Here is a 17,024-nt window from a genome sequence, read left to right on the forward strand (position 1 = left end):
CGAATCGTTCATATCGGTCAAAGCGGGTCATAGGGTGACCTATGACCCCCTTTGACCCATTAAACGACGACATATGTCTCTAGGGGTCCTAGGACCCCTAGGGACATATTCGAATGGGTATTATGGGTCAAAGGGGGTCATAGGGTGACCTATGACCCTCTTTGACACATTAAACGATGACATATGTCCCTAAGGGTCCTAGGACCCCTAGGGACATAGTCGAATCGTTCATATGGGTCAAAGGGGGTCATAAGGTGACCTATGACCCCCTTTGACCCATTAAATGACGACATATGTCCCTAGGGGTCTTAGGACCCCCAGGGACATAGTCGAATCATTCATATGGGTCAAAGGGGGTCATAGGGTGACCTATGACCCCCTTTGACACATTAAACGATGATAAATGTCCCTAGGGGTCCTAGGACCTCTAGGGACATATTCGAATGGGTAATATGGGTCAAAGGGGGTCATAGGGTGACCTATGACCCTCTTTGACCCATTAAACGATGACATATGTCCCTAAGGGTCCTAGGACCCCTAGGGACATATTCCAACTGTTCATATGGGTCAAAGGGGGTCATAGGGTGACCTATGACCCTCTTTGACCCATTAAATGACGATATATGTCTCTAGGGATCCTAGGACCCCTAAGGACATATTCGAATGGGTAATATGAGTCAAAGGGGGTCATAGGTCACCCTATGACCCTCTTTGACTCATTAAACGATGACATATTTCTCTAGGGGTCCTTGGACCCCTAGGGACATATTCGAATTGTTCATATGGGTCAAAGGGGGTCATAGGGTGACCTATGACCCCCTTTGACCCATTAAACGACGACATATGTCCCTAGGGGTCCTAGGACCCCTAGGGACATATTCGAATGGGTAATATGGGTCAAATAGGGTCATAGGGTAACTTATGACCCTCTTTGACCCATTAAACGATGACAGGACCCCTAGGGACATTTTCGAATCATTCATATGGGTCAAAGAGGGTCATAGAGTGACCTATGACCCTCTTTGACCCATTAAACAACGACATATGTCCCTAGGGGTCCTCAGACCCCTAGGGACATATTCGAATCGTTCATATGTGTCAAAGGGGGTCATAGGGTGACCTATGACCCTCTTTGACCCATTAAATGACGACATATGTCCCTAGGGCTCCTAGGACCCCTAGGGACATATTCGAATCATACATATGGGTCAAACCCTATGACCCCCTTTGACCCATTAAACGATGACATATGTCTCTAGGGGTCCTAGGACCCCTAGGGACATATTCGAATGGGTTTTATGGGTCAAAGGGGGTCATAGGGTGACCTATGACCCTCTTTGACCCATTGAATGACGACATATGTCCCTAGGGGTCCTTGGACCCCAAGAGACATATTCGAATGGGTAATATGGGTCAAAGGGGGTCATAGGTCACCCTATGACCCTCTTTGACCCATTAAACGACGACATATGTCCCTAGGGGTCCTAGGACCCTAGAAACATATTCGAATTGTTCATATCGGTCAAAGGGGGTCATAGGGTGACCTATGACCCCCTTTGACCCATTAAACGATGACATATGTCCCTAGGGGTCCTAGGACCCCTAGGGACATATTCGAATGGGTAATATGGGTCAAATGGGGTCATAGGGTAACCTATGACCCTCTTTGACCCATTAAACGATGACATATGTCTCTAGAGGTCCTAGGACCCTTAGGGACATATTCGAATCGTTCATATGGGTCAAAGGGGGTCATAGGGCGACCTATGACCCTCTTGACCCATTAAACGATGATATATGTCTCTAGGGGTCCTAGGACCACTAGGGACATATTCGAATGGGTAATATGGGTCAAAGGGGGTCATAGGGTGACCTATGACCCTCTTTGACCCATTAAACGACGACATATGTCCTTAGGGGTCCTCGGACCCCAAGGGACATATTTGAATAGGTAATATGGGTCAAAGGGGGTCATAGTCACCCTATGACCCTCTTTGACCCATTAAACGACGGCATACGTCCCTAGGGGTCCTAAGACCCTAGGGACATATTCGAATCGTTCATATGGGTCAAAGGGGGTCATAGGTCACCCTATGACCCCCTTTGACTCATTAAACTACGACATATGTCCCTAAGGGTCCTAAGACCCCTAGGGACATATTTCAATTGTTCATATGAGTCAAAGGGGGTCGTAGGGTGACCTATGACCCCCTTTGACCCATTAAACGACGACATATGTCCCTAGGGGTCCTAGGACGCCTAGGGACATATTCGAATGGGTAATATGGGTCAAATGGGGCCATAGGGTAACCTATGACCCTCTTTGACCCATTAAATGACGACATATGTCTCTATGGGTCCTAGGACCCCTAGGGACATATTCGAATCATTCATATGGGTCAAAGGGGGTCATAGGGTGACCTATGACCCTCTTGACCCATTAAACAACGATATATGTCTCTAGGGGTCCTATGACCCCTAGGGACATATTCGAATGGATAATATGGGTCAAAGGGGGTCATAGGGTAACCTATGACCCTCTTTGACCCATTAAACGATGACATATGTCCCTAGGGGTCCTAGGACCCCTAGGGACATATTCGAATGGGTAATATGGGTCAAAGGGGGTCATAGGGTGACCTATGACCCTCTTTGACCCATTAAATGAAGACATATGTCCCTAGGGGTCCTAGGACCCTAGGGACATATTTGAATGGTTCAAATGGGTCAAAGGGGGTCATAGGGTGACCTATGACCCCCTTTCACCCATTAAACAACGACATATGTCCCTAGGGGTCCTAGGACCCCTAGGGACATATTTGAATCGTTCATATGAGTCAAAGGGGGTCATAGAGTGACCTATGACCTCCTTTGACCCATTAAACGACGACATATGTCCCTAGGGGTCCTAGGACCCTAGGGACATATTCGAATGGTTCATATGGGTCAAAGGGGGTCATAGGGTGACCTATGACCCCCTTTGACCCATTAAATGACGACATATGTCCCTAGGGGTCCTAGGACCCCTAAGGACATATTTGAATCGTTTATATGAGTCAAAGGGGGTCATAGGGTGACCTATGACCCCCTTTGACCCATTAAACGACGACATATGTCCCTAGGGGTCCTATGACCCGTAGGGACATATTCGAATGGGTAATATGGGTCAAATGGGGTCATAGGGTAACCTATGACCCTCTTTGACCCATTAAACGATGACATATGTCTCTAGGGGTCCTAGGACCCCTAGGGACATATTCGAATCGTTCAAATGGGTCAAAGGGGGTCATAGGGTGAGCTATGACCCTCTTGACCCATTAAACGATGATATATGTCTCTAGGGGTTCTCGGATCCCTAGGGACATATTCGAATGGGTAATATGGGTCAAAGCGGGTCATAGGGTGACCTATGACCCTCTTTGACCCATTAAACGATGAGATATGTCCCTAAGGGTCCTAGGACCCCTAGGGACATATTCAAATGGGTAATATGGGTCAAATGGGGTCATAGGGTAACCTATGACCCTCTTTGACCCATTAAATGATGACATATGTCTCTAGGGGTCCTATGACCCCTAGGGACATATTTGAATTGTTCATATGGGTCAAAGGGGGTCATACGGTGACCTATGACCCTCTTGACGCATTAAATGACAATATATGTCTCTAGGGGTCTTAGGACCCCTAGGGACATATTCGAATGGGTAATATGGGTCAAAGGGGGTCATAGGGTGATCTATGACCCTCTTTGACCCATTAAACGACGACATATGTCCCTAAGGGTCCTCGGACCCCAAGGGACATATTCGAATGGGTAATATGGGTCAAATGGGGTCATAGGGTGACCTATGACCCTCTTTGACCCATTAAACAAAGACATATGTCCCTAGGGGTCCTAGGACCCTAGGGACATATTCCAATCGTTCATATGGGTCAAAGGGGGTCATAGGGTGACCTATGACCCCCTTTGACCCATTAAACGACAACATATGTCCCTAGGGGTCCTAGGACCCCTAGGGACATATTTGAATCGTTCATATAAGTCAAAGGGGGTCATAGGGTGACCTATGACCCCCTTTGATGCATTAAATGACGACATATGTCCCTAGGGAGCCTAGGACCCTTAAGGACATTCGAATGGGTAATATGGGTCAAATGGGGTCATAGGGTAACCTATGACCCTCTTTGACCCTTTAAATGATGACATATGTCTCTAGGGGTCCTAGGACCCCTAGTGACATATTCGAATCGTACATATGGGTCAAAGGGGGTCATAGGGTGACCTATGACCCTCTTTGACCCATTAAACGATGATATATGTCTCTAGGGGTCCTAGGACCCCTAGGGACATATTCGAATGGGTAATATGGGTCAAAGGGGGTCAGAGGGTGACCTATGACCCTCTCTGACACATTAAATGACGAGATATGTCGCTAGGGGTCCTAGGACCCCTAGGGACATATTCGAATGGGTAATATGGGTCAAAGGGGGTCATAGGGTGACCTATGACCCCCTTTGACCCATTAAACGACGACATATGTCTCTAGGGGTCCTAGGACCCCTAGGGACATATTCGAATGGGTATTATGGGTCAAAGGGGGTCATAGGGTGACCTATGACCCCCTTTGACCCATTAAATGATGACATATGTCCCTAGGGGTCCTAGGACCCCTAGGGACATAGTCGAATCATTCATATGGGTCAAAGGGGGTCATAGGGTGACCTATGACCCCCTTTGACCCATTAAATGACGACATATGTCGCTAGGGGTCCTAGGACCTCTAGGGACATATTCGAATGGGTAATATGGGTCAAAGGGGGTCATAGGGTGACCTATGACCTTCTTTGACCCATTAAATGACGACATATGTCCGTAGGGGTCCTAGGACCCCTAGGGACATATTCCAATCGTTCATATGGGTCAAAGGGGGTCATAGGGTGACCTATGGCCCTCTTTGACCCATTAAACAATGATATATGTCGCTAGGGGTCCTAGGACCCCTAGGGAGATATTCGAATGGGTAATATGGGTCAAAGGGGGTCATAGGGTGACCTATGACCCTCTCTGACTCATTAAACGATGACATATTTCTCTAGGGGTCCTTAGACCCGTAGGGCCATATTCGAATTGTTCATATGGGTCAAAGGGGGTCATAGGGTGACGTATGACCCCCTTTGACCCATTAAACGACGACATATGTCCCTAGGGGTCCTAGGACCCCTAGGGACATATTCGAATGGGTAATATGGGTCAAATGGGGTCATAGGGTAACCTATGACCCTCTTTGACCCATTAAACAATGACATATGTCCCTAGGGGTCCTCAGACCCCTAGGGACATATTCGAATCATTCATATGGGTCAAAGAGGGTCATAGGGTGACCTATGACCCTATTTGACCCATTAAACGACGACATATGTCCCTAGGGGTCGTCGGACCCCTAGGGACATATTCGAATCGTTCATATCCGATATTATAATATATATAATATAACATATATATTACATTTTATATATTTTTATATTATATTTTATATTTATTATATTAATTTACTATATATTATAATATTAAATATTATTATTATACTATATTATTATAATTTATAATATATTATACTTTTTTATTATATATTATATTATAAGATATTACTTTTTATTATTATATTATATTATTATAATATGATATGTTATTATAATATTATTATTATAATATGATATGTTATTATAATATTATTATTATAGTATAATATTATACGATTATAATATAATAATAATAATATTATTATATTATAGTATAATAATTATTATAATAATAATATTAAATAATAATATTATTATTATAATATAATAGTATGATATATTATTTAATATTATTATTATTGTTTTATATCAATAATAATAATATTAAATAATATATCATACTATTATATGATTTTAATTATTAGTCGAATATTGGATTTAAAATCGGATATCCGATATGATATTGGATATCTGATAAGGCTCGGCTTAACCTTCTAGGTTTGGTTCTTGGATAGGTAAAAAAAAGTCAGAGTTGATTTTGAAGCGCTTTTAGGCGTCTTCAAACTCTCTTTTTTTCACATCGCCACTTTTTGGCGCACCATGATCCTGCACATACCCATAAACAAGAATGAATTAAAAAGTGAGGAGAGAGACTCCCTTTTAAAGAGTAATGGATGGTAAAAATTGAGAAGCAAAATCAAGCGTGGAGAATGACCCTTGAGTGATCCATGTGGACAAGAATCTCACCTAAGCAAGAACAACAGATATGTTTAAGAGGTAAAATATGTGTGAAGGAGAATAAAGACTCCACTCACCTTGGAAAGTGTGCACCTCATGTGAGACAAAAATGCCTTTTCTTTTTGTTTTCAAAATAGGAAAATGTCTTTTCATGTGCACACATAGGATAAGTGGAGTAATGTAGATTTTATTTAATTAAAAGGGTGCAAGTTTTTCAATTAAATAAAAGACTAAAGGTAAAGTGGTCAAACCATAGGTTATAATAAAATAAATAAATAAGTGATGATTTAATCAAAGATAGGCAATAGATATATTAAGCAAAAATGCTAGAAAGGGGGCTCATAGACTAGATCCATTTTTGGGTGATTATAGTATTGAGGTTGACTTAGGGATGGCAAAACAAAAATAAGATAAATTGATTAGTGAAAATGATGATAAAGAGGTGGAGAAATCTACTCTAAAATAGGTGAATGCTAAGTTGAAAGAGATGTAATAGAACTTTATGAATCACATAGACAACCTACTAATAAAAAAAAAAACTCTTCAAATAATACATACATACATATATATATATATATATATATATAAAATATATATTGTAACTATAAGAAACATCAAATTCAACCTCATGGTGTCTATCATTTGTAGAATTCAACAAGAAACAATGGTGAAGACTATATTTGGGACCTTTACTGATAAGAACAAGCTAATGAAAACCAATGGGGAGACCATGGATATCCAAAGCGAGAAACATGGTTTGAGAAGTCTCACTGATTGGAATGAAGATCTCAACAAGCTTGCCAAGGATTGAGAAGCCATCAATAAGACCTAATTTTGATTTCCCAGATTTGTTGGGTTTTCTAGTTTTTTGATTTCATCAGATACCTAGTTACTTTTAGTTTAAGTTTTTTGATGTGGTTTTAAAATATTTTGTTAAACTTCTAGTGTTTAGACTTTTGTTACAACAATGCGTTATTGTTGTTTAAATTTGATCAAGTATTTCATGGACTTCTTTGGTAGTTATGTTTATATTATGTTAATAATTTAATTTGAAAGTTTGGCATTTCGCTATTTTGGTTAGTGTTGTTCTTGTTAATTTCTTTGTTACAATAATGGCCTATGATGTTGCTAGTTGCTTGTAAACTATTCTATGAGTTCATGGTCCTTCCCTTCCATCTTTATAAAAAATAAAGGAGCTTGATGGATCATATTATATAGTAGTATTTTTATGATTAATAAAGGCTCACATATGTTTTCTATGGAAAATTTATTTTCTCAAATAAAGGTGTCTCAATGTAAACTTTAGTATTTGTATTTCATATAAATTTTCTAATTTTAATTTATTAATGCATTTCTATTATTGTACCATTTAATATTTTATCACATGTGACTTTAATTATTGTATTAGATTTTTTAGAGTAATCTTACCTCTTTATCAAAATTTGAAATCAAAAATTCAATTTTGATAAGAGCAGAATGCCTTTCTTGGAAGTGTTGTAAAAATAAAATTGACTATAAGGAGAAGATTCTGACTTAGTGCTTTGGTATGTCTATTTGTGATTAGATTCATCAATGGAAACTCCAATTCAAAATGAATTTTTTTCTTATCAATCCATAAAGAAATACTTTAATGACGATATGATGTACTATTTATTATCACTAAATTGTTGAGCAATAATTCTTTGTCTGGTCAGTTCAAATATTGTAATGCACTAAGATTTCATCTAAGACATTAATAGATAAAAATAAGATGATTTTGTTCATCTTGAAACATATAGTAAAATATGCTACATTACACTTTTATGCACAAGAAATGTCAAAATCACCATAAATAATTCAAATTACATGATCTAGAGGAAATCCAAAGTTCCCATGCCAAATTTCCAACTCCCTTGCTACTTTGCTAGGAAGCCACGTATCTATAATCTTGATATTTAGAGCATGTAATCAGATATGTAACAACTTAGAATTTATATATAGCTATGAACACAAGCTCAACATTTAAAATCTAAGTGTCCATTCTAAATAAATTCCAGCATTAGGATCAAATTTGTAGGATACTAGACTCTCAAGCCCATCTTGAATTTTTCATTTCGTGCTTGAAAGTATGAATCATGATTTATATGGTGGAACTAGATGTTCTACATTACTCTCCTTTGTGAAATGACGTCTGAATTATAATGCAATAGACACTCATGTACACTAATGTAGTGTAGATGATGATATTAATGTTGCAAATATAGATATTTATTATCATTGGTTTCATATTGGTTGGAAAAATAACGTTGGTGATAAGTTGGAAGCCTAAAGTATTGGAGATAGATTTGTTGGTACTTTCCTCAATCTAATTGTGTTGTTGTTGACTATTTGGATGTGTAGATAGTAGTTATTTCAAAATTAGTAGAATATGCTTTTTGTGGATATGCTTTAGAATATGTCATATGTGTCACACACTTGTAGCTCCCTTAGTTAATAAGATGTTCATCCAATGATGTAAAATTATAGTTGTATTCTGGACACTATTATGGTGGTGATGGCGAGTTCATGCTTTTATTTAGTCCTCTTGTAATGATGATGTTGAGTTACTTGTTTAGTTTTATGTCTATGTGGTACAACTTGGTGCTTCCATTATGCATGCAACTTTGGATGGATAATGATGATCCAAATGAGAGGATTCAAAGTGGATTTTAAAATTGTCTAGTAGTGCTCAATTTGGCTTAGAAGGTATGGGTATTTTTCTACTATCTTGTTGTTGTATGAAATTTCTTTTGTAGTGTGGATTGTTTTCTTAGTTTTGTTTTCTTTGGAAATATGTAAGAGTTATTGTGTTAACAATCTTGACTAACTATTAGTGTGTCCATGACTTATTTTGGTTCTAGAGCCAATGTTTATGTGAGGTAACATGTGGTGTTTGAATAAGTCTCTTGAATAGTTTCATTTGGTTTGTTGACTCTATATGGATATCCATAAATATTATTTTTCTTCCTCTTATGAATTTTGTTTAAGGATTTTGGTCAACCTTATGCCCAAAAATTACACCATCCATTGGGATGACCAACTATATGATCTAGATGGTATTTATGAACAATATAGATGAAAAATTAGTGTATTTTTTGTGAGATATGTAATGTATGATTTTGTGTCAGTGAGAAGTGTGAAATGCTTATCAATGCTTCTAAGCTTTCGTTGTTGGATAGTGCAGAGATGAAGATAGTTTTAAATGAGTATTTATAATGAATTATAAGCTAGCACCTCAAAAGCTACTTTTATTAGTTCAATTCTTTTATTAAATCATATTGTGTTTTTCATATTTCTCTTGAGAAGTGATCTTCATATTGCAAATAATTTTGTATCTTTCTCTATAGGTAGTGAACTTTACTTACAAGTCAAGAGTAATGATCTTTCTAGTAGTGAGACTAACACATTGTAATCAAAGATTTATTAATTTTGGTGAACATGACGAATAACTAGGGAATGAATCTATTATTCCACATTCATAAAAAAATCTCTAACTATAAATAAATACTTAACATAAATCCACTACTACTTAAAATCTTTCAATTAAAAATTTAAAGTCCACTATCAAAAGATAATATTTAAATATTAGATACACTAACACAATGAATACCCAATTTTACTTGGTAATTTCCCAAGTGGAAAAAACCCCGGAGGAGATAATTCTAATGAAATGATAATAACATCATTAAGGTAACACTAATTAGATGATTTAGTACACCATGGCTAGTTGTCTGCACAAGGGATACTATTAGTAAGATAACTTTTTGAGTAGTTATACATTGAATGTAAAAAGGCTCACTACCAGCAAAATGAAAATTGTAATTGAAATAAAATACAATGTTAGGCCTCTGTAATTTTAGTTAAGAACTCACTACACCTCCCTAATCAATCATCTAAGTAGTTCTCACTTTCACTACACAAAAGGATCATAGATATGACTGTATGAATACACACTTGTACATTGTAATGCATTTGAATGCAAAATTACAATGCAAACTCTCTAAACCCTTAAATACAATAATGTATTTATACTAGAATTAGAATTACATTGATTGGCCATAATAACAAGGTGTGTGAAACAACGATTGCCCAATTTTAATTTTCACATTTAATTACAAGCATTGTCCACCTAAATATAGGAAATATAGTATCACATCATGTTATTAGTTCCTGCCTATGGCAGGAATACTAATGCATTCATGCAAGTTCTTTTAGTCTTATTAATCTGACCAATGAGATCAAAATATTTTATCACTTCTCTAATCTATTTTAATGTTTCTTTTAAAAAACCTATTTTCCAAATATACAAAATACTGTTTATATCACATTTCATTGGATATGGTCAAATTAGGCAAGGAAAAAATTAATTTTCCCAACAAAAAAAAGAACAAAATAAAAGCTCCGACAGTTGCAAACAAATAAATACCCCTGACATGCATACTGAGTGCATATCTCTGGAGTACATATCTGTGCCACTTAAATCTTTGCATTTGTACTTACCTGTTGGGAATTAATTGAACATTAATGCTTATCTTTATCTCTACCATTTTTCCAACACTTTAATTCATGTCGGTGGGCATTTATCTGGATTTTGTGCATTTGACATTGAATATTGTTCGTCCATATCGACCTCTCCCATTTTTCATCCAGGTCTTGAAGCAGGTATTGACGAGAACAATTGTAAGACATTTACTTGTGGGGAAGAGATACAGGCTCGGCCGCAAGATTGGCAGCAGGTCGTTTGGCGGGATCTATTTAGGTTTTCTTCTTGTTTCGTTTCCTCTGTACCTTTTCGTTTTACGCTGAATTTGGTTCTCTTAGTGGTTGATTGGGGTAAATTTTCAGGTACCAATATCCAGAAAGCCTTGGTAGGTAAAGACTTATGCTGGTTTTAACATGTTTGCTTCACATTTCTTTCGGGCTTCTTTTGCTTTAACAATTTGGAAAGTATAACTCCATCCTCTGCGAGTGAAAATGGCGGCAATTGCATTGTGTGTAAATGCACATCCCCAAGGAAGCGGTCTTCCATCAGTCCTGTTACATCACCTTCTTCCATGCCAATCATACTCATCTCCCTCTCGTTATAAGTCTCGAATCCAACATCAAAAGTCTTCATGGGTTTTCCTCTGCAATTAATTACGCAAGCAGCGGCCATTCATCAATAAAGAGCAGAGGTCGAACGGGTAAGCAAATGTTGGACGGAACAGAGTCGGAGGAAGGCCGACTGCATAGAATGATGCATAGAGTGTGTGTAAAACAAGATGTTGCGATGGCTTTCACCTTGCTGGAAGATATAGTGACAGGAAGGTATGTTCCTTCCGTTTATCTTTGCTCACGCCTTATTACTTTTTTCTTGTCAATTGAGAAACTCTAATGGATGGCAATAATTGTGTGTGAATTATCGGGAAACTTTGATTTGCAGCGCTTGTAGCTAAAAAAATTATCTGTTTTAGGGCAACTAATTGAGGTTCGTCTTATTAAGAGCGGTAGGATCACAAAATTGTGAGTTGTTGTCTTTGTAGCAAGCAAGTTTATCTGTTTTAGGATATTTCCTGTTGCATATTATTAGCGAGAGGTTTACAAGGTCAAGATTGTTTGCCTCGCTATAGAACTGGTTGCATGGAACTTATAAAATTTGATTTATAACCGTTTTGTACCGTTTTAGGATATTTTTGGTTTAGCGTTACTGTTGTGAGCCATACAAGGTCAAAGATTGCATTGCACAACATTTTTTATTTGTAATGTTTCAGCACGATGTAGGATTTTTCTTCTAATGTTAAGCAGCTTACAAGATGACGTTTTAGTAAAGCGCATGGAGTCATGTGACTGCCTTTTGTGATGCATGCCATGACAATAACTTTATTGGTTGATTTTAACTGTCGCAGATAGAGATCATTGTATTTAATCAATTACAAAACCTTGTCTCTGTGCTCTGGCTGCACAGGCATCCTCAGGGGCTACTGCCAAGACGCCATGTCGGTGTGCGATTGATTTTAGAATTAAATGGGCAATTAACACTGTCTCTTTTGGTCCAAAATGTTCAATTGCTCCACCATGTCTCTAACTGAATTTGTGTTCCACTTTAGCTATGAAAGTAATTCTACTATTTGCTGTAAAAAATGGTGCCAAACTTGTCGAATTCTGAGCTAAGCTTTTTCCTTTTTCTTGGCTGAGTAGGTAGGATTTTTCACTTTCATTTTTGATAAAAATACTGAAGTTGAGGTTGCGTCCTTTGGCAATTTATTGTCTTTGCTACTTTGCATGAATATTTGCTTTGAGGTGAGATTTGCATGTTTCCCACTTTTATCTGTTTTGTTTTCAGAAGGCTTTACTGTTGTCCCCTTTTTGGCTTTAGTTTGAGGAAAAGTTAACGAGAAATTTGCAGCATTGTTTAATTTTGGGGAAAGTGGTGAAAAATCCATGAATGCTTTCCCTTAGTTCGTAAAAAGAAGTGTTCAAACTTGCAAAAATTGGTTGAAGTCTAGAAATATAATTGATTTTATTTGTGTGCCATATGAGATCTTTTTGTTTCTTCTTTGGTGACTCTGTTGCTGTTAATTTATTCGAGTCTTTTAGGTTATAAATTAAAATTAATTATAAAATTAACTAAAGTGTACGGTCACTTGTGGATATAATTCTATTAATATTTTTATTTTCATCCCCAAATCTGCAGCCTTCCAAATCCTTCAATGTATTGAATTTGATTTCAAAGGCCTTGGTTCCCCTGTTGGTTTGATGCCAAGGTCTTTGAAGGTTAAGAGCAAGGCCTTGCACCCAGATTCTAGGAGCCCCATACCCTGCTTGAGAGAATCCCTCTATCATCTTTTCCACCCAAAATCTTGAATGGCTTGTTTGAAATGATTAAGTCCACAAGAACAAGTATGAAAGTTTTGTTTCACCCTGTTTTTCTGACATAAATTAATTAGATTATTTTTTCATTTAAGTCAACTGGATTAACTGCAAGATTAGGAAAATCTTGTAGTTTAATAATCCCAATGCCAAATGCTAGAGCTATAAGTGCAAACTTAATGTCGTTGACAAGCACAACCAGGAACCTCCCATGAAGAAGATACTGAAACAGTTGAGCCATTGCAAAATTTCTAATTCTCTATATGTTTTATCCGTGTGGCAAATTATATTCTAATTTTCATTATTTTCTTTTCTAAGCTATTTTTTAATAACATTTTTCCATTGAAGCAGTGCAGAGAATTTTTTGTTTAGTTTTTGACTGGATCGGTCTGTAAGCGAGGAAGAAGCTTCAATTTGAGTACTGAGGAGGCAAGTGCCCTTTCTATGGTCTTTTTCCATACCACACAGCTTTAGGTAGACCACACCAGGCTTCGGCAAATCCACGTCAGCAAAAAAAAATTATTATGTTGTAGGCATTTGTTATCTGGAAAGCTCTAAGTAGAAATCTTGCACAAAATGTTCAAACTAGCATATAACATGATGGTTAATTTTGGAGGTCAAAAATTATGGCTTTACTCCATTCAAAGACTTGAAGAAAGTGCAAAAATAATAGTTGCTATCATTTTTGTAAAGTAGAACAATTTGTAGCTAGGCTTGGTGCAATGCCAAGAAAATACATATTTTTTTCACTATTGGAAAATAATTGTTGTACATTAGAACTAATTAATAGTTATCTTGGTGCAATGCCAAATAATTCATATTATTCTATTGTGCCACAACTTCATACTAGATTGTGTTTTGTACAACTTAATTGTTTAATTATTCTAAATGACTTATTCTCTCACAATGCATATTGGTCGCACTTTACTAAAAATAGATTTACACTTCTAATCAATGTAAAATCAACCATTCCTCTAATGTCATTTTATTTTCTTCTTTCTTTTTATTCACAATTGCGCTCAGAAATTTCTTGTTGCCTCCTATCAATTATGTCGCTTGAAACTGAACACTAACCTCCTCTCTCTATTCACAACAAAACAACTACTAACAATAAACATATGGCAGGAACTATGACGCTTTGCGTCTCTTGTTAAAAAATAGATCTTACCTAAGATATAGTGAGATTTAGCACTACTCTCAACACCATAAGAACACCACAACCAAGTACAAAATATGGACACCTACGTTGAATAAAATGATGGCCCCAGGTATCATGCCGATGAAGCTGAGAACCACGATCAACTATGGCCAAGAACAAAGAAAAAATTAGTATTCAACATTGATCCCAAACATTGATTCTATAGAAACAATCATCAAATTAATACTTTAGTTTAATCATTCATGTGAGTACTAATGAATTTAAATTGATTCACAATAATGTTGAAGGAATCCGAGTGTCGAATAATAGAGGTGTCATCTCCTATATTAATGGAGATTTGGTAGACTAATCTTAAAGGATCTAGAAATGCATAAAAAATATGAACAAATACTTTTATGGAATAAAATAATATAACTTAACATTTAATAAAGTTTATCCTAGAATATCCCTCTTGAAAAAATTGTTGTAAAAATTAAACTAATTATATTTCAATAGTGCACTTGTATGATTACAAAAAAAATCTAGACTAATACTTTACATAAGCTTACACCAAAATATAGATAAGGAGTTTTTGTGATAGCATAATGATATCTTGAAATACAACTATATAACTTCTATCTCCAACAACATACATGTATTTATGTATGAGAACATTGCAAATTATTTATGATTTCTTGAATTATGGGAAAATCTCATAACTCAAAGATGGTTCCCAAACAAAGAGCCTCAATTCTAATGTTTCATTATAAATAAATGTAGACTATTTTAGTATATATTATTATGCTTTTATAAATCATGTGTTAAGTCAAAGGGAACTATGATTTGGCCCCATTATATTGTTATTCAAAGATGATTCAAATATCATAGAATGAAATTCTACTCTTACATGTTCTTAAATGTGTCAGAATCATAATACTACCAATTGCACACTTTAGTGCTCGTAATGATGAGTCTATAAATGTTAAATAATAAAATTACTTTAAAATATATTTGAATGTGAATAAATAAAATTCTAATTATTTTTTAATTTAAATAAAATAAAATTTAAAAAAAAATTTAATAGATTAAAAATTTATTTATTTATAGTTCATTTATCATATATGACTAAAATGGTCTATATAAAACTCCACATACAAAATGTATTGTAAAAAAATAATTTGAAAATAATATGAAAAAATAGCATTGATAAAGTTAAAAGAAAAAAATTAATAAGAAAAATAATATGAAAAAATAACACTAATAATGTTGAGTAAAAATAAACTAAATAATTATATAAACATAGATTAATCTGTTATTTTTGAACTCGTATGATAATTTCTAAAAAATAATAACAAAATAACTTAAGTGTATAACTAGAAAAGGGGACTTTCTAAGAAGAGGGCTGGCAATTTTTTAGAAAGAAAAAGTTATTTCAGGGAATAGAGTTCTCACATAAAGCATGTTGACTTAAATATCTCTTATGCATCTTTCTATGTTGTAAGATACTTGTAGAGTCATCACTTATGCAACCAATCTAAAAGCTCACATATGTTATATATGACATTACTCATGAAATCCTTGGTCAAGTCAAAGTGGAAAGATTAGTTTCATGTGAATAATAAGTAAATACCAACTTAATTAGTTAAAAATGTGATAGTTAGAATAAGATTAATTAAGGACATACTCATATTATGTCTATGATAGACCAAAGGAATGATCCTATATTTATGAAGTATTGTGATGTATAGTATTCTATACATACATTAAGCTATTACTTCTTCTCAAAAAAAAAAATTCCTTATAGACTCATAACTCTTAATTAATTTGAAAAAAATTGAGGAATATTTTGATGGCACCCCCAAATAGTAGTGTAGATATAGTAGGGAGGTGGTGATAGTGGGGGATGTTTTAAAGAGTAAAGTAATAAATAGGTTACCTTTTATTTCAAAAGGTCATTAAAAAGAAGGCAAATTAGGGAAGCTATATTCAATTCAACTATCATGTCAGAGATCATAAAGGTTCCAAGAGAATGTTGGAAGCGATTGGCATTGATGTTTGAAATCTTGATGGGGAAAGATGTTTTTAAAATAGAAACAGTGACTAAATTACATTTGTGAAATACCTCATGTCCAATGCATTTGAGGATAGTTGTCGAGAAGCCAATGAAAGAGTCAAGTTATTTATAGAGTTCATAGGGGTTGATGAAAACCAAATGTAGTGCCTACCCCTACGTTACATTTTGCTATCATTGTCGAACTCTTTTAGGATAGTTTTATGTTAATGATTATTAGTAACATTATTTTGAGATTATCAGATATTGTTTTAGATTCAGTTGATATATGATGAAATTACTTGGTACTTTATATTTCATGTATGTATGATGATTATTACAGTGTTTGCAGTTATTAATGATGATTAGTTAGATGATTTATTATCATGTCTTTTCTTATGGATACTTACCCCATACTTGCATGTGTATGGTGTGCGTGTTTGTTTTCTTTATGTATGGCGTGTCTGATGTGGTTAAGGAAGGGAGTCATAGTCACCTGCTAGTTGATCTACACAATGCACCACTTCCTGTCATTGCCTGTTTAGCTTAGTATATATTGTGCTTGTACATGCATGGATTTTATGCAGGTTGCAGGTACCGGGTATCGACTTCCCTGAATTGCCAGGATGAGCATACTCTATCACATTATCTCAATGGTAAGAGAGGGGAGATAAAATTCTCAAGTCTAAATCCCAACCCTTTAACCCATTT

At 35.9% G+C, this 17,024-nt stretch overlaps 1 protein-coding gene across 1 annotated transcript; it reads left to right on the forward strand.

Moving 5' to 3' along the window:
* The first annotated feature begins 11,026 nt into the window (after window positions 1-11,026).
* Window positions 11,027-13,964, forward strand: LOC149531492 (uncharacterized). The gene is made up of 2 exons (XM_089810609.1): window positions 11,027-11,583; window positions 13,477-13,964. Exons 1-2 carry the CDS (start codon window positions 11,276-11,278, stop codon window positions 13,502-13,504), a joined length of 336 nt encoding a protein of 111 aa, XP_089666735.1. The 5' UTR covers window positions 11,027-11,275; the 3' UTR covers window positions 13,505-13,964.
* The last annotated feature ends 3,060 nt before the right edge of the window (window positions 13,965-17,024 follow it).

Source organism: Cupressus sempervirens, chromosome 11, assembly GCF_028749045.1.
Source record: "Cupressus sempervirens isolate cs-2001-9-10 chromosome 11, ASM2874904v1, whole genome shotgun sequence".
NCBI lineage: Eukaryota > Viridiplantae > Streptophyta > Pinopsida > Cupressales > Cupressaceae > Cupressus > Cupressus sempervirens.

Excerpts from the sequence above, each read along its gene's own strand:
- LOC149531492 (XM_089810609.1), top strand. The coding sequence starts at position 11,276 with ATGCACATCCCCAAGGAAGCGGTCTTCCATCAGTCCTGTTACATCACC. Across the intron at positions 11,584-13,476 it reads GAAGATATAGTGACAGGAAG|TGCAGAGAATTTTTTGTTTA; the intron begins GTATGTTCCTTC and ends CCATTGAAGCAG.